Genomic DNA, 24,732 nt, shown 5'->3' with positions numbered 1-24,732 from the left:
AAACCCTTGGCTGGCAAAGATGGTACTATCTGTCCTCTACAATAGATGATACAGTGACAAGAGTTATCTACCCTTTACAATTATATTAAGCATTAATAATTATTGATATAGACTTTTATGGGATACCGTATAAGCAGAATTTTTAGTGAGGATTAAAGTTTGGCATTATTAGTGAGAATGATGAGGTCGCTAAAATTTAATATTGCTAGCAATTTATTCCATATCGGAGGTAATAGTTACTTTTCCTGGAATTATAAAGCTGCTAAAATTGGCTCTTGCTAAATATAATTTATATACTGTTATCAATTTTAATGGAAAAATTGCAAAATTTGTGTCTCACTAAATATTTCACTTACACTATATCAAAACTAACTCATTTAGTAGAATTTAAAATTCAAATTGTATTATATTGACTGAATAATTGTCGATCCCAGATAATGAAAGTACCTGTTCAACTTTTGTCTGATAATCCATGGTCATCCTTTCTACAAATTTTTCACTTGTATGGCTTTTAATCTTTCTTATAAAAAAAGTTTATTTGAGTACTCCAAGTAAAAATGTTTAACTTATATTTAAAATGTGAATATCATTTTCGAAAATACATGAGGGTTTGAACTGCAATACTTCATGCTGGCATACTTCATAAAGCATATGCTAGTGCTTCATTAAAAGCATGCTGGTGTAAAGGCATTGCAATTCATACCGTTATGTAATTTCAAAAATGATATTTCTTATATAAAATTTACATTCTACTTTTATTTTTGTTGGAATTCTCAGTAGTTGAAATAGACATCTAAATCCACTGTACATGTATTTGACTACAATTGTAATTTAACAGTTGTGATCAGGGTATATTGACTGTAAAGTCAGAGTGAATTATACCAGCTATTAGCTGCTTTTGTAAGTTGTCATATACTTTTATGGATTTGTAGGGACCAATGGCAATTACAGAAAATCTGAGAAAAGAATTTACAAAAAACAAAAGCCAACAGAGATGCTGCAGTCCTGGTCAAAAGGCTGAAATAAAGACGGCAGTGAGGAATGTCTCCTTTGCTGTCGATGATGGCGAGGTTTTTGGCCTGCTAGGGCCAAATGGTGCTGGAAAGTCAACAGTACTGAACATGATGGTAGCAGAAACTGGACCAACTAGAGGGCGGGTGAGCCAGCCAATTCGTTTATTTTCACCTGCAGCAGGCCTTGTTTATATATACATATTTATTACAACTGAAATAAGTTCTGTACCTTGATTTTTTTATTGATATATTTTTAAGCCTCTTATATTATTTTTTGGACAAGGAATCTTTCACCACTAGGGACATTGAGTATCACATACAATATTTTTTTATTCTTGATTCAGGTTGTTGTTGGAGGTTATGATATCCAGTCATGCATGTCAGAAGCCTTCAAGGCCATGGGCTACTGTCCACAGCATGATGCTCTGGTGGAGCTGATGACACTGAAAGAACACCTGACTCTGTACGCTACCATCAGAGGTGTACGGGAGGACAAAGTCAATGACTTAGCAGACTGGTATGAATAGATTTTTAAAAAAATGTATAAAAGAGTTCCGGTTGACTGTTGCTACAGAAGTTTGTATAGCTACAGTTGTTGGTGTGTTTAAGAAATCAGAATACAGCATCTAAGGTTGTGGCACAGGGGCTAAGCCCGTTTTGGGCCGAACTCTGTGATACCATAAATATAGAAAGGGGTCTAACTCTGACCCAGAGAAAAAAAAACTATCCACTCGCTTCAAATGTCTAAAAAATATAAGAAACTAGGTGTGGTATGCGTAATTTTCCAGTCTCCTTGCATAGATTAATGTTTTAACTACTTCGATGCCAAATTTCAAGCCACTGATTCTTGAAATAACAGATATATAGGTCATCGTTCTCTCGATTTCATATATTGAATATATGTATTGACAATGTAATGTTTGAATAATCTGTGAATAAAGCTATCAAATAATCAAGCAATCATAGCAACCATATTGACATCCCATTTTACTGTAATTTCTGCTCAGTCTAAATCATTTTCATACATTTCAGTATAACTCGGATGGATTTTTAGGTGCTGGCTTTTGGTAATGAACACTGTCCTAATATGAAGCTGTGTTCTAATGTTTACAGGTTCATAGAACAACTGAAGGTGCAGGAGCATGCAAATAAGCGTTCCAAGAAACTGTCGGGGGGAACCAAGCGAAAGGTAAATCCATTCAGAAAAGATCTCTTGTAGTCATGACTTTATTTAGTGGCCACTCAAGTAGTTTTGGTACATATCAACCTATGATTATCAAAGTATGAACTAAATGTGGTAAGGGCTCTGTTGCGCACCAGAATTGTCAGTCATGCTTTTGTTTCAAAATTGATTGGCTTTTTCGTGCTAGAATCTCTATGCAACTCAGCTGGGGCAATATGAAAAACAGGGACGGTCTTTACAAATTATGCAAACTTCAAAAGCGAGCTGCTAGAGTGATTTTAAATAGAAAGTTAGTAGATCTACCAGATTCAGTCAAAGTAATTCATTATATATCCAGAGAGCAAAGACCCAATATTTTAGAAGATGTTTACAATTTACGGTTCACAGTTATGGAATAATATGCCAGAATTCTTAAAATATTACCCAACATTGGAAACTTTTAAATCTGCTTATCTTAGATTTTTTTTTTTCATTCGGGAAATTAAAACCATATAGATTTGTTTTTAATTATTTTCAGTTTTATTTTTTATTTATTTTCAGTTTTAAATATATAGATAGCATACATGATTTTATACAACATACCTTCATATACTATTTTATATTGTATCTGCATAATACTGCTGTCTGTATATATGTTTTCAGGACCACAATGTAAACTAGTTTTTAAACTAATTGTGCTATCCTGTTTAAATAAAGATTATTATTATTATTATTATTACAGGGGTCGAAATTAACTTTTTCTTCCACAAGCTAATTTTAGCCTGTGGGTAAAAGATCCACAGGCTAAAGTGAAAACCTACAAGCTAAAATAAAAATAATGAAGCAGTGCACTTTTTTCATATATTTTTTTTAAATCAATGATTTTCCCCACCATTACTTAGCCTAGTGGGTCAACAGGCATCGTTTGGACAAAACACTAATTTATGTAAGTCATAGGATGCAATGTTTAGGTCTCTTGACCATCGCACCTCTAATATTCACAACCTGTTTACTGCAGGTATAGATCCAATGTCTTCCAATTTCATGCCACGTCAGGGTTGTCACGAGTAATTTTTCAAAGTGAACCCCAGACTCGTGGTTTATAAGCAGCATGATCACGAGTCCCATGATTTTTTGTTTGTTTTTGTTTTGGGTAATCGCCTACACGGTGAGCAGTGCACTTGTGCCGTGACTACAACCCGACCTCAGTATGAAAATGAATTAATGTAGATAGAAAATTCTGATTAAATTAACTACCGGAAAACTTGAATTCCAAGTATGAGCTTTTTGTTATTCATTTATCTAACAAGAAATCGGAATTTATGTTTTACCAAGTCAATTTAATCACCCCTATAAGTAAACAGGTCTATATTTTTCATTATAATGCGTATTCTCTTTAGAGAAGTCGAGAGGCATAGCCTTCATCGACTTCTCTTCGCAAGCATTCATATTTTGATTCTGGAAAACGTGTAAATGCCGGAGTCGGTGACGGTTTATGCTTCGACCGACGTTTCGACTCAGATGTGCCTGGATTTACGCAATAGACAACTTGTTTTCAAACATTTAGCAGGAATGTACAAAACCGTCACAAGGAAATCAACACTTACTTGCTTTTAATCCATTTTCAACATGTCCCCTGTCCCGGGTTTACGTTAACTGGTCTTGGGAGTTGTCAAAATAGGGGGCCAGTTAAGAGAACGTAAACAGAGTTGTGATTTAAACCCGGGACAGGGGACATGTTGAAAATGAATTAAAAGCAAGTAAGTGTTGATTTCCTTGTGACGGTTTTGTGCATTACTGCTAAATGTTTGAAAACAAGTTGTCTATTGCGTAAATCCAGGCACATCTGAGTTGAAACGTCGGTCGAAGCATAAACCGTCACCGACTCCGGCATTTACACGTTTTCCAGAATCAAAATATGAATGCTTGTGAAGAGAAGTCGATGAAGGCTATGCCTCTCGACTTCTCTAAAGAGAATACATAATGCGATGTCCGACCTCTAAAGCATTTGTTTGATGCCGAGTTTCTTAAAAAATCATAAAAGAAAATCCGGATAGAAACGGTTGTTGAAATCATTCGTTCATGTAAGCGCTTGTATGATTTTGAGTGCAAGTTTAAGAAAAGCGAATGGCTCATCGCGGCTTAAAACGGATACGATACGATCATGGTTTGTAAATCCCCACTCGCTAAGATTTGCGAGTGTCCACTATTTTTACTCGCTATTTTTCAAATCTACTCGCAATTTGCGAGTATTTCTCGCTAATTTCGAGCCCTGTAATATTATAAGCTATGCTTTATATTTTCTAAAAGAAAGTCACAAACTGAACTGAAATTATAATTTACAATTGATATGCAGTTCATTAAATTGTAGTTGAGCTATGCCATCAGCATGCTTGGAAAACCCAGGATAGTTTTGCTGGATGAACCTTCTACAGGAATGGATCCTGCCTCCAAAAGATTTCTCTGGTAGGGGGTCTATTGATGTATTTTGCATTTGTGGATTAACTTGTACGTAATCTGTATAGGACAAAAAATATTGGAGACATTTTAGGAATATGAGATGCATGTTGGGACATAGTTGCTCATAGTTTATTGATTTCTGATTCGGAGGCACAAGGCAGTATATTTTGAGTTTTTCTTTGAAACTGTACTTGTCACTGTTTGGAGGTTAATTCACATACATGTACTTAAAGGAGCTTCTCTATCCGCCCTTAGATATACATTCGTATATAAAGCTAATTGACCTGGGATTTTTCTTTTAAAGAAATGAAGAATTACTTTGATGCAGCTGAATTTGTTTTAAAAGTTTTGAACTTTCCCTTAATTATATGCCTGAAAATGTTTTAAAGGAAAATACTGAGTTTAAAGATTATTTGTAAATTAGATATTGGGAAGTAGTACCTTAAACTTGTGCTTGAACATCACTTTGATTTCAATAGTGATGTATGGATTTGAAAAAGTGAAAACGTGGTCATCCAAGTTTGTTGAACGGTTAAGTGCCAAATAAAGCCTTTTATTCCAGTATATGCAGTCTCTAGCACGTGAATGTTCAGCCTTTTATTCCAGTATATGCAGTCTCTAGCACGTGAATGTTCAGCCTTTTATTCCAGTATATGCAGTCTCTAGCACGTGAATGTTCTTACTTCACTACCTTGTTTATCGACGTTCCGGCACGTGATTATGCAGTATACATTCCGGAGTTGTTCTGATTTTGAAATTTCCTTTCCATATTGATTTTCTTCCATATTTGGGTTTTCTGCATTTCATTTTTAGCTCACCTGAGCCAAAGGCTCAAGTGAGCTTTTCTGATCAAAATTTGTCCGTTGTCTGTTGGTGTCGGCGGCATTGTAAACTTTTCACATTTTCAGCTTCTTCTCAAGAACCACTGAGCCAATTATAACCAAACTTGGCCAAAAGCATCCTTGGGTAAAGGGCTTTCAAGTTTGTTCAAATAAAGGGCCATGCCCCCTTCAAAGGGGAGATAATCACAAAATGCAAAAATTGGGTGGGGTCATTTAAAAATCTTCTACTCAAGAACCACTGGGACAGAGGAGCTGAAATTTTCATGAAAGCTTCCTGACATAGTGCAGATTCAAGTTTGTTCAAATCATAGCCCCCGGGGGTAGGTTGGGGCCACAATAGGGGATCAAAGTTTTACATAGAAATATATAGGGAAAATCTTTAAAGATTTTCTCAAGAACCAATGAGCCAGAAGAGCTGAAATTTACATGAAAGCTTCCTGACATAGTGCAGATTCAAGTTTGTTCAAATCATGGCCCCCGGGGGTAGGTTGGGGACACAATAGGGGATCAAAGTTTTACTTGAGAATAAATAGAGAAAATATTTAAAAATCTTCTTCTCAAGAACCAATGAGCCAGAAGAGCTGAGATTTACCTGAAAGCTTCCTGATATAGTGCAGATTCAAGTTTGTAAAAATCATGGCCTCCAGGGGTAGGTTGGGGCCACATGCAAAGTCTTCAGATATGGGCCAAGGTAACTCAGGTGAGCGATGTGACCCATGGGCCTCTTGTTGTAGTTTGACTTTTAGTTGCCTAGTAGTCCCCATGTATCTGGTGGTCCCCCTACATGTATCTGGTGGTCTTTCTATGTGAAGAATAAAAGGAACTGAAACACTGACATATCTTTACAGGGACACTATCACCAGTAGTTTTCTTAACAAAGACAGGGGAGCTGTTCTGACAACTCACTATATGGAAGAAGCAGATGCCCTCTGCTCACGAGTAGGAATCATGGTCAATGGAAAGCTTGAGTAAGTTGGATACTGTTATCCACCTTTTAACGGATATTTCAAAATTAAAATTTGATAAATGATTATTCCCTTACAAAGAATTTAAAAGGGAATAAAATAATGCGATGATGTGGATGGATTAGTAAGTGATTGTATTTCCGATATAAATTATATCAAGTGCAATGCAATGTCTATAAATACGTCAGTTTTTGAAGGGATGCTCAACTTTGCATTGCGTGTGTTTAAGTCTTGGTTCTCTAACTACTCAAAGAAAAAACTCTTAGTCATGCAGACTATTACTTAATTGATAATTAAACTAAATATTGTTGGTACATTTAGATGCCTGGGACCAACCCAACACTTGAAGAACAAATTTGGAAGTGGCTATTTACTAGAGGTGAAGCTAAAGGCAGGGATAGCAAATGAGTCTGCTGAGTCGGTAGATCAGAGGATGGATGCTTTGGAGGAATATGTCTTCTCCATGTTTCCTAACGCTGTTATTGTGGAGCGCTTTGGACTTCGAGCTCAGTACAAAGTGCCCAAGGCCGATGTTCATTCCCTAGCACAAGTCTTCACATCTCTTGAAGAAGGTAAGGCATAAACTGAACCTTCAAGTGGGAGTCTCTTGTCCCCCCACTTCACAAAAATTCAGGGACATTAGATGTCTTCTGTTCATCAGTGTTTCATTTCATGAGAATTTAATCTGCTCCATAACTTTTCAGATACTTTTACGATTATTTAAGTTATTAAACTTTTTTTTCTATTCTCATGATGTGAAATACAAACTAGAAGTGTAAAACACTGACACAGGATCAATTGCAATGGGAAAGCTGGTGTATTTTTTAAATCAAGTAATTTGATAAAAATCAAAGTGTTTGTTTCCTCTCGAAATTTTGTATCTTTTTTTCAGTTCATATTTCAGTTCCAAACTTTTGAATATGATCATGATGTACTTTATATTTTGTATCCATTCGGCATAGATTTTCTGCTATATACAATGTATGTACTGTTCATATGTTTTCAATTTTTTTGTCCTGTCTTTAACTACACTAAATTTTACCCTCCATTTTCAGGCAAGCAAACACATGACATGGAGGAATATAATTTCAGTCAATCTTCTCTGGAGCAGGTAAGGACACTGTAGTATTAGATAGGAATGGAAAAAATAGGGGATAATGATACATGTATTGTCAACATTCAAATATGACTAACCCCATCTTTGCAAGCTAGGTGTTCAATTTGCTTAATATCAACATAGCTTGCAGAGATGGACTAATAATATGTGTGCTTTACAGCTCACCTGAACTGTAGAACCATTAGGCTATTTTCAACCAAACTTGTAACAAACTGTCATTAGGTAAAGGGCAATTAAAGGACCATTAGTAAAAATAGAAAAATTGGAAAATACTAATATACATGTTTACAAGAAACAGAATGAATTATGAATGTATTGATTTAAAGGTGCATGTGTTCAATTTTTTTTATGTTGAATTAATATTACAGTATTGAAGACTGTAATTAAACGAAACAAAAAACTCTATTAGGCATGCATACAAATTACTACAGTTGTAGAGATGTAAATGAAAAAAGTTTCAAAATACAACCTGTGTTTTTGATACACTTTCTTTTTGAAATGAGCTGAGTGCTGACCATGCAGCTGTCTTATTAGCATTACAGTGTGTTATTTTCCTACCATTTCTTGGATCAGTGCATATCCACTGCCCTTTAATGTTTTACACTTGATCGAGCACAATGAATTTTTAAAATCAGATACATTTTTATCCTATACACATGTATATAAAAGATGAACTCAACGTCAACATTCAACGACACCATTATTTCTTTTGGACCACTTGTGAAATTAAGCACAAAGCATACATTATGAAATTAGACCAACAACCAAAGATACCATAGAGATAAATTAGTCAAGAATGAACTAAAATTTCAATCTGGAATAAAATCAAAGAGTTTGTTGCATATGGAGTTAGTATATGATGCCATTTTACATGTAGATATACCAACCATGTAAGTTTGGGAACAGAAAAACTACATTAGTATGCATGTACCTTTAATATGTTTCAAAGTGTTCCAGACTAACATGGTAATATTTTTTACTCCTAATAAGAAATACACATACTCATTTATTAGTGAAAACAAAAAAATGATTGCAATATTGTTTTCATTAAGGTGTTTCTTGAGTTTGCTAAGCACCAGCTGGATGAGAACGCTACAACAGAAGAGCAAGCGACTGATCCGAATTTACTTACCCAATCTCTGCGTCGTCGTACCTTGTCCAAGGAGAATGGTTCCAGTCCGTCGCACATATCTGTTCCCTTGTAACTCTCAGAATTGTGTGGAAGCAAGTTCGGTGTGATACATGTCGGTATTATAGACTGTTAAGAAATGAGCTAGAAACAAAAGTAGTTATACTTAATTATTTATAATCATATGTAAGATATGTGTGTACTTGGAAACCATTTCAAATTTGTTATTTATTTATGTTGAATTATCCAGTGATTTAAATTTTACAAATGCAGTTAATCATTCTTTTTTGTGTATGTCTTGAATGTGGGTCAGTGATTTCGCCAAGATGCATTGCTGGCCAGTGATATAGCTATTTGTAAATCTTTTTTTATGTTATAAACACAGTTGAACTTGGATATCTTGAATACCATAGATATGTCGCAATGAGTTGGAAGTTCCAACTACATTTTCTTTATGTATATTAACCTCCATATCTCAAACTCTGGTATATCTCCAAGTTTTTTATCAGTTCCATAGAGTTTGAAATAACAAGGTTGGACTGTATACAAATAATGTGTAGCCCTGGATTAAATGATTAATATTGTAATTTTTATTGTTTATTGCCATTTTTATTTACATCCTCGAGTTCTCAGTTTGGTGATACTTTGTTTGCTTTACAGACTGCCATGATTTTGTTGTTGATTGTTGACTATCATTGTATATTTAGCCATGATGTTGTTGATTGTATATTTAATTATTTATCAAATGATGAAACCTTGTAGATTAGTAATACATCGTAGTAGTATAGAAGATAAGTAAATGTTCCAACCTTTTGGGGGAATTTTTTTTTTTTTAAAGCGCATATTTCTATCAGGATTTTTTTTTCATTCTAACATTTCTGTATTGACAGATGTTTCAAAATATAAGGTACTGTAGTTTTAGAAAATTTGGTGTATGATCAGCCCGGTCTTTTAGTGTTCTTGATACTATGAAAAAATATTGGTACGGATATTTTAATAGAATTCATATTCCATTTATGAAATGAATTGTACACAACATACTTTACACAAGTTTTTAAGTTTGACAAATTTTCTTTTTTTGCCAAAATTAGTGGCTGCTAAACTCTGTAACCATGCATTGATTATTTGCAAAGTTTATGCTGTTTCATGGAAGAATTGCATGGGGCCACCAACATTGAGATTTTCTCAAATCTGAGATTTCTCAGAAGACTGTCAATACACCATGATTTGATCATAACTGATGGTGGTTTTGCAAGGTAAACATACAGCAAAAGTCTCCAGAAGAAAGATATACAGTTGAACTTTGGTATGTTGAAAACCGATATCTGAATACCATGTTAAAGTGATTCGGAAGTCCCAACCACTTATTAAGTATTTTCCCCTCGATATCTCGAATCCTTGGATATCTCGGAAGTTTTTTCTTTGTCCCATCAAGTTCAAGATAACTAGGTTTGACTGTATGTACCTGGTTTAACATTATTATGCATTTTTGAATTAAGGAAATCTTGTCTTGTTGAATATTGTATCGCACACATAGTATACGCATTATTTTGGGATAAAAAGATCATCAGACTTTTTCAGTCTTTGTATTTTCATATTATGAGAGATAAAGGTCTTGTATGTCTTAATTATCCCCCTCCCCCTCCTCTTTTTAGTGCCAAATATAGACACAACAATACCTCATTCTGACAAAAATAGCATGACTCGATAATCCAACCCTCATTCGGACAAAAATAGCATGGACTTCAAAGTCACAGATAAGTAAGAATTGTCGGGTTCATCTTCCAGATGATTAATGGAGTATATTCATGGCCATAGTGACATGTCAACCAATTTTTCAAGATATGATTTTTTGGAAAATTTTATATGGGGGAAAAATCATGAAATATACATGTAGTATTGTTTGTTCGTAATACAATGTCATGTATTTTGTTATTAGATTAGATAAAAATCGATTGGTAAAAGGTTACCTATTACTGTAGTTGTGTACGACACATTTACAATTGATTTTATATGCTAGTTGGTCCGTTGCATAATTACGAACACTTGTTCAGCAGTTCAGTATAATTGTATTTCAGAAATGTTCAATATTCCAACAGATTTTCCCCTTTTAAATCATACCTGCAAGTATTTACTGTAGTAAATGTGGCATATTCCCAGACACTGTATGCTTTTTATTGTATTGTGCCATATAGCATTACATGTAGTAATATATGTGAACAGATGTAAGCTTACAATAAAAGTATAATATATTTATTTATAACTGTGGAATTATATTGTTCCTGTGACCTTAGACTTATGCAAGTGAAGGGCATCAGCAACAGAACAGAGGAAAAAGTAGTAAGTGAGGGGCAATATTTCAAAGCCTAGGTTGCGTTTAACCTAGCTAGATCACTGACGAACATGGCTGTTGGAGTCCTGGGCAACAACTATCCAAGCTGGCATCCTTTGTACATGTACCATTTTATGTATAAATTTGATAATGTTGATCACATCCGCATCTCGTTTTGTGCAAATCTACTCAACGAATGTCTTATACAGTCTACTCCATTTATGTTGAATCCGCTTATATTGAACTATCTGTTGTATTGAAGTAACATAAATCCCCAGTAACATTTACAATGTATAATAGATCAACATCTGTTGTAATGAACTTTGGAGTAAATGAACATATCAGGTATTCACCTGTTTTGAACTCCTCATTTATACTCTCTGAGTGAATATGAATATGGCCCAATAATGGACCAAATACTGTGGGAGGGCCATTGCATTCAGGCTGCTATAAAGCTGGATCCTCGATCTATCCAAATCTCCAATTAAACGCTTGAATTTGTATATTTTATTGGCAATGGAAACGAAATACAAACATTGATTAAATCTTGTCGTGGTGTCTCATTCAATTCATATAAACCTTGGTAGGCGCAGTTTACAAAAATTATGAGTATTTTTAGAAGTTGTCATTTTGAAATCAAAACAAGAAAACACTCATCCACTTGCACAACAGCATTACCTACATGTAGTATCAATCTTAAAGTTCTAAATAATGCAAGAAAATAAACTAAAATAGGTTAGATTGAAATAACGTAATAAAAGGATTAATTTTACAGGTACGTGCATGTATATGATAAAAAAAATGGCGCCTTTAATTTCCACCTCTCTTGCAAAATAAAAATGTATTGCACAATTTATAGAAAATGGACACTGAATTGGCTTGTAGTGACCGACAGTTTCGAGATCAAATGTTTAACACTGAATCAGTAAATTAGACCATTCCAGTCAACACTATAGCTGCTAGATTGAAATTCTTGACATCCTCTAAAAAGAAGTGCATTGTAAGCTTGTGAAGCAATCATTTCAACAATTAACATTTGATAAATAAATGTTAAACTTAGGATACACAAAATGATTTATGAATATGACATTGCTACAACATTCTTTGCTATTGAGAACTAGGGAATAGCACACATCAGAAAAACAACTCTTACATGCATCATAGACTTGGGGATTTATTTCTAGGCTGTAGTCAGTGACCAACTTTCAGCTCACAACAATCTGACTACACAAAATCAAATGTTATGATAATTTTCAGTTCCCAGGTAATAAATATGGAATAAACACGAGCAAATCAATTACATGTATTTGATTGCCTCTTACAATTGAGATTGCACTAGTATGTTGATCTTTCAATAAACAAGAGTTGTCAGAAGACCACATAGCTTGCTAGGAAGCATGACTCTACTTATTACCCAATCCCCCTTGGTTCAAAATTTATACCCAAGGTTAAAATTTTTGAAAAGTAGTTCAAAGTCCAAGGTCCAAAGTCTTCATACCAAATGAAAGGCTACATGGTCATGAGGGATATACATGCGAAATGTCTAAGCCCTATCCTCCTTGTTTCAAAAGAATATGGCCAAAGTTTAAATCTACCATAGTGCGACATAAATACTTTGGGGTCATGACAAAAGCTCTCCAGGCATTTTTAAAATTGTTCCAGCTAGCTAAAAATTCCCCTTTATAACACTCGGAATAGTATTCTAATATTATAGCTATAATATCTTGGTAGTGAATGCTAAAACATACTAAATGACAACCAAAATATTCATGAAGCCTTAGGAATGTGAAAAAGCTGATTTTTGGAACCTCCATTTCCTAAACCCAGGGACCAGACACAAAGTTTGAAACCCACATGCACAACGACATTGCATGCTGTAACCCTAAAAGTGCCCCCCCCCCCCCCCCCCCCCCCCCCCCCCCCCCCCCCCCCGGAAATTTTTTCCAATCTCAAAAATTAAGAGCCTCCCATTTAATGAAATAATAAATCAATAAGACCTGTGTGGATTATATTATTGTAATTAAAAGGAAAGTATAACAACAACTTTTAGAATTTAAACATTTCTCAAAGTAAAAATTTCACTGGAAATACATCAAATCAAAATTCTAAATAATCGACCCCTTTTCCAGTTATTACCTGGGGCACTCAGTAAGATGAATATGGTACCTTGTCAGAAGTTATCAGACTTTGAATATACATGTATTATGGTCATAGAGGAGAAAATAGGCTCCAAATAGTAAAGATTGTGCATACAGATTGATGATATGGCTGTAGCATAATATGCCAACATTTTCATGAATGCAAATATCTGAATTTTAATTTCGGTATATAAACACCTTTCATGAATCACGAGTGTTGATATTTTCATGGAACAAATAGATTTGAAATGATCCATTCTGCAAGCACATGCTTGCATTGCTGTGTTGAGATGGTGAGTACTAATCAATGCTTTGTAAAATGTATCGGTGCATTTAACTGCAAAAAGAGAAAAGAGCTGTTCATTTTTTATGGTTGCATGCTTAGAAAAAAATGATGGATATCAAACTTAATTTTCAAACTACATATATTCCTAATCTTGAAGGCAAATCAGTTTAGTGTTTCTTCATAACTAGTCTGCAGTTCTTTTAGGATAAAAGCCACAAAATATCAGCATGGGTGAGGCACACACCAGCTACAATTACCCACAACCATTGCTGTTGCCCATCTACAGCTGGGAAGACTGAGTAATGTACATGCCTTGTCCATGGACTAAACATACATCAATCAGTCACTCTGGGTTTTGAACTGAAGACTTTTCAGTTGCTATAGTACAGCCCATTAGACCATAAATTATCTTGACTTATATGAGTAAGGTTAAATGGTGTGAGCAATACCTGTGTACAAAATGAGACATTGGTATAATTGATGAAGGGGAAAAGATAATATAGATTATTGAGATGGATATGAGATAATCTCATTTAATTGAGTGAATAGCATTATACAATAGGACTTAACTTGGTACAAGCTAACTTATTTTAAGAAAGTCAGCATCAGGAGGAGTTAACTAGTATTGCAACTTCCTCTTCCTTTTTGCACCCCACTCAAGTGGAAGGAACAACAGCACGTTAAGCACTTTTTCACAATCAAGGCCAATCCATGCCTCCAAAGAGAAAAAGAGATGGGGGAATGGTTTCTCCAGCCCGGGGCAGAGGACAAAAAAAGTCTCGCCACAACACTAGGCAGCAAAAGCCTGGAACTAAAGAAGTGAGAGATAACCAACCCCCCTTCCAGCACCAGGAATCTTCAGAGAGCGTGCCAGGGAGTGAGGCTGCACCAGATTTGGGGGAGTTTGTGCCTGCCAACTTTGGCAATATTGGTAACTCTGATTTTTCTTTAGATTTAAATGTTGCTGACTTCACCCCTGTACCAGAACTTAGCTACTTTGATAATGTAGGTCAACACATCCCTTTGAAACTGAAGCAAAAAATTTGGGATGGGCAATTTGTTGATTTAGGTTTGCTGTTAAAATCAGCAAAAGAGATTGACTATAGTTTGGGGGGTCAAGGCGAAATTAAAATCAGGGATGGAAAATTCTGCGTTGTCAGGTCTAATGATAGTTCATACCTGACAATTGATAAATGGACTAATGCCTTCATGATTTACATGAGCGTTATGTTGGAAAAATACAGAGCTCGGGCCCAGGAGTTTTTAAAATACATGCGAGATATCAGATTAGCTGCCACTAGATCCCAAGGCTGGTACAAATACGACGAGCAATACCGTCTCCGCAAAGCTAGCAATCCTGAATCCTCCTGGGGCATTATCAGTCAGGAATTTTGGCTACTATATGTGACCGGCCAGAGTCCATTCCATAGTCAAACTCAATTCAGTAATAATAAGCAATTTTCAAGTCAGAGCAGCACATCTGCTGTTACCCAATACTGCTATCATTTCAATCAGGGTAAAAAGTGTAATTTCTTCCCAAAATGCAGGTTCAAGCACACCTGTAGGAGATGCGGAGGAAAACATCCAGCCAACAACTGTTCTTCCAACTCAGCTGTATAAATTGGGCAAGACCCCTATAAGATTAGACAGAGTCATTTACTACTCACAAAATTATTCAGATAATCATTTTTTACGGGAGGGTTTTCAACATGGCTTTAAACTACAATATTCTGGTCCTAGATCACCCAGGTTTTCAAAAAATCTAACAAGTTTAGGCAGACAATATTCAGTTGCAGAGGAAAAGATTTGTAAAGAGGTTACATTGGGGAGAGTGGCAGGCCCCTTTATAGAACCACCTTTTCCAACTTTGCAAGTTTCTCCATTAGGCCTTGTTCCCAAGAAAGATGGCGACTACCGCCTTATTCACCATTTATCATATCCAGAAAATGCTTCAATAAATTTTTTATCGACCCAGAACAGAGTTCTGTAACCTATTCAACTATAGATGATGCTGCTGACATTATTGCCAAATTAGGTAGGGGGGCTTATCTTGCCAAGTCTGATATCAAATCAGCCTTTAGGTTGCTACCAATTAATAGCACGGATTTCGATTTATTAGGTTTTTGCTTTAACGATGCCTTCTATTATGACAAGATGCTTCCATTTGGGTGCAAGATAAGTTGTGCAATCTGGGACAGATTTGCATGCTTTCTGCATTGGTTGACACAGAATCGTTCACAAAATTCCTCTATTCTGCATTATCTGGATGACTTCTTTTTCTGCGGCAGAGAGCATTCCATAAGCAAAAATACCTTGGACACCTTTCTTTCCCTGTGCAGTGATCTAGGGGTCCCAATTGCAAATGACAAAACAGTATATCCAACCCAAGTTCTTACTTTCTTGGGCATCGAATTTGATACGGTGCAAATGATCAGGAAATTACCATGGGAAAAAATTCATGAAATTAAACACAAAATTCTTGACATTATGACTTTTAGAAAGGTAACACTTCAGCAACTTCAGTCCATATTGGGGCTTTTGAATTTTGCATGTAGAGTCATAGCTCCAGGTAGGGCTTTCTGTCTACGACTAACCGATGCAACAATCGGCCTTGGCAAACCACATCACCATACCCGGGTAACATTAGAAATGAAAGCTGACCTCCAAGTCTGGCTCACCTTCCTTCAATCTTTTAATGGTATATCAGTCATTACAAAGAGCATATGGGTCAATAACGACACTCTCGAACTTTACACTGACAGTGCAGGGGGAGACTCGGGGGGTTTTGGTATATTTTTTGCAGGCAAGTGGGCATATGCTCAGTGGCCCAGTAGTTGGTTGGCACAAGGCCTAACCCGAGACATGACTTTTTTAGAGCTCTTCCCAGTCCAAGTAGCTATTGAAGTATGGAAGCATCAATTTGCCAACTACAGAATCTTGTTTTACATTGACAATATGGCAGTGGTACATGTTATCAACAAAACAACATCAAGGTCACCTAGGGTCATGAAAATTGTAAGAAAACTGGTTCTAACATGTCTCAAGCATAACATCTTAATTAAAGCAAGACACATACCATCTAAGCTAAATTCTATCGCGGATTGTCTCTCTCGTTCACAGTGGGGCAAATTCCGACGACTAGCACCAACAGCAGATCCATGGCCAGCACCACTTCCCAAGAACATTTGGGAAATTTAAAAAGTGAGGCAAACAGGCTTATCCAGGGTTCCCTCTCAGTCAACACATACAAAGCTTATCAAGGGGCTTTTACCAGTTTCAAAAAATTCTTGAGTAACTGTGGGATTGCAATGGTTTTTCCTATTCCCATTGACCACTTGCTTAATTTTATTGCTCATTTGTCCATTTCAGGTACAGCTTATAGAACAGCTGCATTATACATTAGTGCCCTATCATATTTTCACAAATTAAGAGGCATACAGGATAATACTCAATCATTCATCGTCAAAAAAGCCTTGCAGGGTCTGCACAAAAAGCGAGGTAACCCTGTAGATCCACGAATCCCATTAACCATATCTATTTTGCAACGTGTAGTATCAGCATTGCCATCAGTCTGTAGATCACCATATGAGGCAGCATTATTTTCCACAATTTTTTCAATTGCATATCACGGCTTGCTTAGGGTTAGTGAAGTCTTGTCTATCCATAGGGCACACATTTCCCTTACTAAGAACAATGTCAGCATTCTAATTCCAAGGTCTAAAACTGACCAAATTGGAAATACAACTACGTTGCAGATTTCCAAACATGCCAATTCTGATACTTGTCCAGTGCAATGGGTACTCAAGTTTTTACGGTTGCGCCCTAACAGTGACTCCACCTTATTTTTCATCCATATGGATTACAAACATGTAACAAGATACCAGTTTAATTGCATGCTACAGAAAACACTTAAATTTAATGACATTCAGGGACATTTTAGGCCACATAGCTTCAGAATTGGGAGAGCCACAGATATGGCAAAACAAGGGGTTTCAGATTCAGAAATTAAATCTTTGGGAAGGTGGGAGTCAAATGCTTTTCAAAACTACATAAGATTATAATGTAATGGTTTGTTGAATGGAATACAGGCTAATTTGCCAAAAGTATTCCAGGTTTCAAGACAGTTTGGATAGTAGGATCGTCTATACCTTTTTGGGCTGGTGAAGAGGCACGGAGGAGACCGGGCGGAAAGAACCTCAATCTAGGGGTTGACATCTTTTGGAAGGGGATAAGAGGGCTAAAATGGCAAGACCTCGACAAACTGATAACAGAAGAACGCAAACATCAACCACAACCAGATGTATTGGTTATTCATGCTGGGTCAAACGATCTAACAACAGCTGGCAATACTGCACTTAGATTTGCACATGAAATTCAATGTAGCTTGTATCGCTACAATGCATTGCTACCAAAAACTTTGCTCATTTGGTCAACAATGCTTCCCCGTCTTTACTGGCATGGTGCACCTCTAGGTAAGGGTGGCGCTAAGATCGATCTAAAAAGACGCAAGGTTAATAAGGCTATTAAGAAATTTGTTACCTCTCAAGTTAACGGAGCTTGCATTGTTCATGACAGAAATATAAACGTCCATCAAACCAGTTTATTTAGGTATGACGGAACTCATCTAGCCGAAAGTGGAAATCAAGCTTACTTAAATAACATACAGGGTGGTTTGGAATTTATTTTGGGGGGAAAGGGCAAAATCTTCCCTACGCAATAGTTTGCAGAATCTTGTCACTTGTGGTTGGTTCCTATAACCTGTCATTCATTTAGGAGATAGATACTCTCTAGAGCAATTGGTGGGGAACATCATATCGATGTTTGTGGCGGGGTCAAGGGAGACATCATCCCTGTACAAGCTTAACCTGTTGTCTCTGCCCATCTGCATCAAAGCATGAGGGATGTCTCATGGCTGTGTGTTAACATGGAAGTTAAATGCCATTGAGCAAATGTGTGGAATAACTGGAAACTGCTTGGGGTCTGCAGCATTTCAGTGCTCAGACCCCCTCTACCTCTATAAAAGGAGGAGAGGCTACAGGCTGGGTGGTGTGAAAGTTCTAAACCAGGTAGCAAGCCAGAGACAGGGTGTAAAAGCTGTGCAGCTTGTGTGCCTAGCCACCATGCGTGTTAGGCATGGGGTTTCCTTGGCACTCGCATCAAAGCGAGGCCACTAGTTTGCCCATTGGTTTATGGTATCCTAGTTGTCTCCCTTGACTCCTACTAATTTTTGCGGCCAGTATCATCCAACACTGGTGTATTGTGTTTTTATGATGTCATTGCTCAATAAATTCATGTAAAGTACCAATTGGTGTTTATTTTTCATTCTCACTAGTGGCTGAAAGATAATTCAATAATATTGTGAAAAGGCAGACAAAGCAAACTATCTTGGCTGCAATCTTCAATTAATATAGATTATTGAGATGGATATGAGATAATCTCATTTAATTGAGTGAATAGCATTATACAATAGGACTTAACTTGGTACAAGCTAACTTATTTTAAGAAAGTCAGCATCAGGAGGAGTTAACTAGTATTGCAACTTCCTCTTCCTTTTTGCACCCCACTCAAGTGGAAGGAACAACAGCACGTTACCCACCCACCCTCCCCATATTTTGAAAAAGTTAAGTAAACCATCAATTTGTTTTACTTTGGTCAAATAATCTGCGCCAAGTATGTTATATTTTTAGGTAAATCGCAGGGCGTGGATTCAGTTAAGCTGAGCCTGTTTTTGTACTTGCATAGGACTGCTCATATGACGATAGTTGCACCTTGCTAATTGCCAACCAGTCAACGAAAGAGGACTATTGAATAAATATCCAGATAATTTTTCTTTTCTTACATTTGTCGCAATTTTAAGGGGGAGGAGTCAGGGAAACATTAAGGCCAATAAGTGTACAAGCTTAACCTGTTGTCTCTGCCCATCTGCATCAAAGCATGAGGGATGTCTCATGGCTGTGTGTTAACATGGAAGTTAAATGCCATTGAGCAAATGTGTGGAATAACTGGAAACTGCTTGGGGTCTGCAGCATTTCAGTGCTCAGACCCCCTCTACCTCTATAAAAGGAGGAGAGGCTACAGGCTGGGTGGTGTGAAAGTTCTAAACCAGGTAGCAAGCCAGAGACAGGGTGTAAAAGCTGTGCAGCTTGTGTGCCTAGCCACCATGCGTGTTAGGCATGGGGTTTCCTTGGCACTCGCATCAAAGCGAGGCCACTAGTTTGCCCATTGGTTTATGGTATCCTAGTTGTCTCCCTTGACTCCTACTAATTTTTGCGGCCAGTATCATCCAACACTGGTGTATTGTGTTTTTATGATGTCATTGCTCAATAAATTCATGTAAAGTACCAATTGGTGTTTATTTTTCATTCTCACTAGTGGCTGAAAGATAATTCAATAATATTGTGAAAAGGCAGACAAAGCAAACTATCTTGGCTGCAATCTTCAATTAATGGTAAATTAAAAAAAAAAATGGAATGTTACTACTCTCAGTATTTTAAATTAGCTACATTCGATATATCCCTGTAAATCTATACCTAAATCATGGGGAAAAAATCCAGTGTTATTTTCCCAACACTATATATATACATTGTGCTATTCAGTTGAACAAAAAAGAATTTACAAGTCCGTAACAAGAAGCCTGTGACTGTGAGTTTCATCGCTCACCTGAACAGTTGCATTATCCACTGCAAACTGTGTGGTCCAAACATTGCCCAGCTAGTGGGTACATGTAATTGTGCGAGTATAGTATGTGAGGAAAATTGTATAATAATTGAAAAAATATATCCTTTTGGCTCTTAATCATAGAAGACTTCAAAGAGTTTCCCTACATCCTATGTAAAACATTAGTTTAAACCCTATTGTGGCCTTACCCCGGTTATGGTAAAGGTTTGAATTAATGAATTACACTTGCAGGAGAAAGCTTACATATTTTGACAAATTGTACTCTTATAGTTTAATTTAGATTTCAGAATTAGTCTATAAATGATCAATTCAGAGTAACATTAAAAAAAAAAAAGATCTACCGGGGTAATTAGGAGAACAATTTTGCTGAAAAAGTCTATTGTTATATCAACTTTCATGGCTTTTTTTTTTGGCCGTATTTTTTAATTACAATTTGAACCTAAAATTTATTAAAACATGTTTACTTATTGCCCATTATGCCTTTGGAGGGCAGCTTACTTAATAAATGACACGTTTCAGTTCAGCTGGTGTTGGGTTTAGCCTGCAATAAAGTCTCCTTGGGAATGTTTCTAATGTCGGAACATAAAGACATTTAAGTGAAAGCAAATTGTAAATCCCCTCTACGCAAACGCAATCAAGTGGAACATCGAAATAGCAGACTTTGTTCTGAGGACAATAACCATTCATTCTGTGTTACTCAACTCAAGTACATATGCTATGTATAAAAACATGCTAGGCAAAAATTGATGTTTGTCAAAGGAAGGAGGAGTTCTGTTGGAAATATATTGACCAACAACTGTATTTCATTGCTAGGTATAAATGTGTGTATTGGAGATGTTCTATGCCAAAAATGCAGGATTAAAGTTTACAAAAATAGGAAATATTATTTGGAAATAATGAACTTAAAAAACACATTAACGTATCGTGCTACATCGTAGTAAGCATTTCCTCCTATATCCAAGTACTAAAGGCATTGCAACGTGTGAAAAACAACTTTTGCAATTGTTTGGCCTAAATTCATATACTAGAACAAATATGGATGAGCTTTTTGTAAAGACAAATCTGGCCCAATAGGTTTTTTTCTTGTTACCCTGAATTGATCCTTTAAAATCTGGTGCTCTGCAGCAGCCCCGGGAACACAAATGACAATACATGAAGATGCTTGAATGTTACTTCTATCATCTTTGAGGTTCTGAATCTCCATTATGTAAGGAAACTTTAAGGTGTTTTGGCTTTTTATGATTCAATGGTTCTTGACAAGAATTTTTAAACACCCACACTTGACTATTTCATCATTATCTTCACTTGGAAGACAGCATAGTCCTTCACTTGAATAAACTTATACATGTATCCTTTTCACCCATAAATGCTTGTTTCAATTTTGTTTTAAACTTATCATGTGGCTCTTGAGAGGAAGTTAAAAATGTGAAAAGCTTACAGACAGATAAACAGACAATGGACTAACTTCAATCAGAGAGGCTAATCTAAGTGAGGTAAACAGTTAAGAATCTTCATTTTTATGATATGGATACGATTCAAATTATTTCCTGAATATATATATCTATATACACATGAGGTGAAGACTTTAAAATTTGCATGTCTCTGCAACATATTTAAAAATATATACACGTACATTAAAACAAAACTGCTCAGTTTTGGCAAATACAGTACAACATTATGTCCATTGACCACTATGATACACAATTACTGTAGTTACCTGTGCAGGTATAACCATGTTAAAGTTCAAGGTTACAGTCTGATATCAACTTAAAATACATGTAATCAAGCATGTCGCAGCAGTCTGACATTAAAATACATGTAATCAAGTACATGTATGTAGAAACAGTCTATAGAAAAATGTTTCACAAGTCAAATTTTACAGAGACCTCAACTGAAAATTTTCTTCACTTCACTGGCCTATTGCAGCAGAATCCTAATAATGGATATATCATACTGTAAAATTATGATTTTACGCAGTCACATTTTTGTGGTTTGGAAGGATTTTGCATGTTCATGGTGTCTTGATTTTACAAGTTCGGAGTTGGTTCACTTTCTGAATTTGATGTCTTGAATATTTTTAAATGAGAAAAATTAGATCAGCATGAAAATGAGTAATTTCACAGTACATACTCTGAAAGTGGTTATTTTATAATATATTCAGTTACTGTGTATTTTTCCCCCACGTGTAATGTTGGACAAAAACCATGTACTTAACCCCCTGGTTAAATAACCACTTTTACAGTAACCTACACATAAACATGTACTTAACCCCCAGGTTAAATAACCACTTTTACAGTAACCTACACATAAACATGTACTTAACCCCCAGGTTAAATAACCACTTTTACAGTAACCTACACATAAACATGTACTTAACCCCCAGGTTAAATAACCACTTTTACAGTAACCTACACATAAACATGTACTTATAACCCCCAGGTTAAATAACCACTTTTACAGTAACCTACAGAAAGGATGGATCCTATTAAGATTGATTTAAGGTACATGTTAATAATTCATTCAGAATATCAAGACTTTCATGCCATCACTGTCCAAATCCACCAGGTATTTGACATAGGACATGCATTTTTGACATATAAATGAATTCAAAATACAACAATTATAACACATTCTCTTATCACAATTGCAGTTCTATTAACACATAATGTAATAATGGACAAAATTTACATTGAAAAATTCTTGGATTAAATGATCCTTGTGTCAAAGTATGAACACATGAAAAATTAACTTGACCCGATTTTTTCCAATAACTGCCATGCCAATGGATTAGAGGCAGTTTCTTTGCTTGTGCTATCTTAGGACTTTTTCATTTGTCTCTGCATTCATCTTCTTTTCATAGTCACGAATGTCATCTATAGACATATCTGAAATGAAGAAATGAAAAAAAAAAAATGAAATCTCTTTATGTCAGTAATTTTGCATACATTTCCAACATTCATCAACAACTTATAATATACACTGTAGTGTTAGTGGGGAGGAGGAGGGGGTCTGAATAGATATGGAGGCAAGAGTTCACCTTGGCACCCAGTGTAGTCCTGCAGAAAGATTTAAGACCTAGATTTTTCAAAATTTTATTTTCTGTTTAACAGGAAAATGGGGGAAGTAAGCTGGGAGAGGGGCAATAAATTTTAAAAAATTGTCTACGGTAGTTAAAAAAAGATATAAGTTTAAAAATCCAGATCTTTTTTTTTTCAATACATCTACTGCATTCGGTGTGGAAGCAATACATTTGTTGTCTTTTTATTGATCATTTAAAGTATATGCGCATATACAGTATATATTGTAACAGTCTAAATTTCATTTTTCATTTTCGTTAAACAGTGACTCAATGGGAAAATAAAACAAGAGGCCCATGGGCCACATCGCTCACCTGAGTCACCTTGGTCCATATCTGAAGACTTTCCATATATATTTTCATGTAAAACCTTAGTCCCTATTATGGCCCAAACTACCCTTTGCAAACTTGAATCTACACTATGTCAGAAAGCTTTCATGTAAATGTCAACTTCTTTGGCCCAATGGTTCTTGAGAAGAAGATTTTTAAAGCTTTTTCCTATATTTGTATGTAAAACTTTGACCCTCCCACTTGTGGCCCCATCCTACCCCCCGGGGGCCATGATTTGAACAAACTTGAATCTGCACTATGTCAGAAAGTTTTCATGTAAAAATCAGCTTTTCTGGCTCAGTAGTTCTTGAGAAGAAGATTTTTCCTATATATTTGTATGTAAAACTTTGATCCCCTATTGTGGCCCCATCCAACCCCCGGAGCCCATGATTTGAACAAACTTGAATCTGCATTATGTCAGGAAGGTTTATGTAAATCTCAGCTTTTCTGACTTAGTGGTTCTTGAGAAGAAGATTTTTAAAGTTTTTCCCTATATATTTGTATGTAAAACTTTGATCCCCCCTTGTGGCCCCATCCTACCCCTGGGGGGCCATGATTTGAACAAACTTGAATCTGCACTATGTCAGAAAGTTTTCATGTAAAAATCAGCTTTTCTGGCTCAGTGGTTCTTGAGAAGATTTTTAAAGATTTTTCCTATATATTTGTATGTAAAACTTTGATCCCCTATTGTGGCCCCATCCAACCCCAGGGGCCCATGATTTGAACAAACTTGAATCTGCATTATGTCAAGAAGCTTTCATGTAAATCTCAGCTTTTCTGGCTTAGTGGTTCTTGAGAAGATTTTTAAAGTTTTTCCCTATATATTTGTATGTAAAACTTTGATCCCCTCTTGTGGCCCCATCCTACCACCGGGGGCCATGATTTGAACAAACTTGAACCTGCAATATGTCAGGAAGCTTTCAGGTAAATTTCAGCTCTTCTGGCCCAGTGGTTTTTTAGAAGAAGATTTTTAAATGACCCCACCCTATTTTTGTGATTATCTCCCCTTTGAAAGGGACATGGCCCTTCATTTGAACAAACTTGAAAGCCTTTCACCCAAGGATGCTTTTGGCCATGTTTGGTTGAAATTGGCCCAGTGGTTCTGGAGAAGAAGTAGAAAATGTGAAAAGTTTAACAGATAGACAGACAGACAGACGACGGACAAAAAGCGATCAGAAAAGCTCACTTGAACCTTCGGTTCAGG

General features: G+C 36.1%; 3 protein-coding genes across 13 annotated transcripts in view; 2 read left to right on the top strand and 1 right to left on the bottom strand.

Annotated features, from left to right (window-relative positions):
• Positions 1–10,951, top strand: part of LOC125669542 (cholesterol transporter ABCA5-like) — a 62,907-nt gene extending 51,956 nt beyond the window's left edge. For all 4 annotated transcript variants that reach the window (XM_056163395.1, XM_056163394.1, XM_056163393.1 and 1 more), the window contains 8 exons: positions 933–1,157; positions 1,358–1,530; positions 2,127–2,202; positions 4,547–4,641; positions 6,326–6,445; positions 6,764–7,014; positions 7,498–7,553; positions 8,612–10,951. In XM_056163395.1, the coding sequence (XP_056019370.1) occupies positions 933–1,157; positions 1,358–1,530; positions 2,127–2,202; positions 4,547–4,641; positions 6,326–6,445; positions 6,764–7,014; positions 7,498–7,553; positions 8,612–8,764 (1,149 nt within the window). In that variant the 3' untranslated portion in view covers positions 8,765–10,951. The remainder of the gene's footprint in view (positions 1–932; positions 1,158–1,357; positions 1,531–2,126; positions 2,203–4,546; positions 4,642–6,325; positions 6,446–6,763; positions 7,015–7,497; positions 7,554–8,611) is intronic.
• A 2,990-nt stretch (positions 10,952–13,941) lies between these two features.
• LOC125651404 (uncharacterized) overlaps positions 13,942–24,732 on the top strand; it is a 90,986-nt gene continuing 80,195 nt past the window's right edge. For 4 of the 8 annotated variants that reach the window (XR_008802544.1, XR_008802546.1, XR_008802545.1 and 1 more), the window contains exon 1: positions 13,942–16,645. Coding sequence is in view for 4 of the 8 variants with exons in the window: in XM_048879968.2 (XP_048735925.1) it covers positions 14,156–14,375; positions 16,565–17,505 (1,161 nt within the window). In the remaining 4 variants the exon portion in view is untranslated. Of the gene's footprint in view, positions 19,790–24,732 lie in introns of those variants that run through there. The other 4 variants (XM_056163409.1, XM_048879969.2, XM_048879968.2 and 1 more) reach the window with 4 other exon arrangements.
• Positions 14,080–24,732, bottom strand: part of LOC125669235 (cytoplasmic phosphatidylinositol transfer protein 1-like) — a 33,126-nt gene continuing 22,473 nt past the window's right edge. The window contains exon 10 of the mRNA XM_048903676.2: positions 14,080–23,007. Coding sequence (XP_048759633.1) covers positions 22,934–23,007 — 74 coding nt within the window. The 3' untranslated portion in view covers positions 14,080–22,933. The remainder of the gene's footprint in view (positions 23,008–24,732) is intronic.

Source organism: Ostrea edulis, chromosome 4 (genome assembly GCF_947568905.1).
Source record: "Ostrea edulis chromosome 4, xbOstEdul1.1, whole genome shotgun sequence".
NCBI lineage: Eukaryota > Metazoa > Mollusca > Bivalvia > Ostreida > Ostreidae > Ostrea > Ostrea edulis.
Note: the sequence above shows the minus strand (reverse complement) of the source record. Positions and strands in the feature narration are given on the sequence as shown.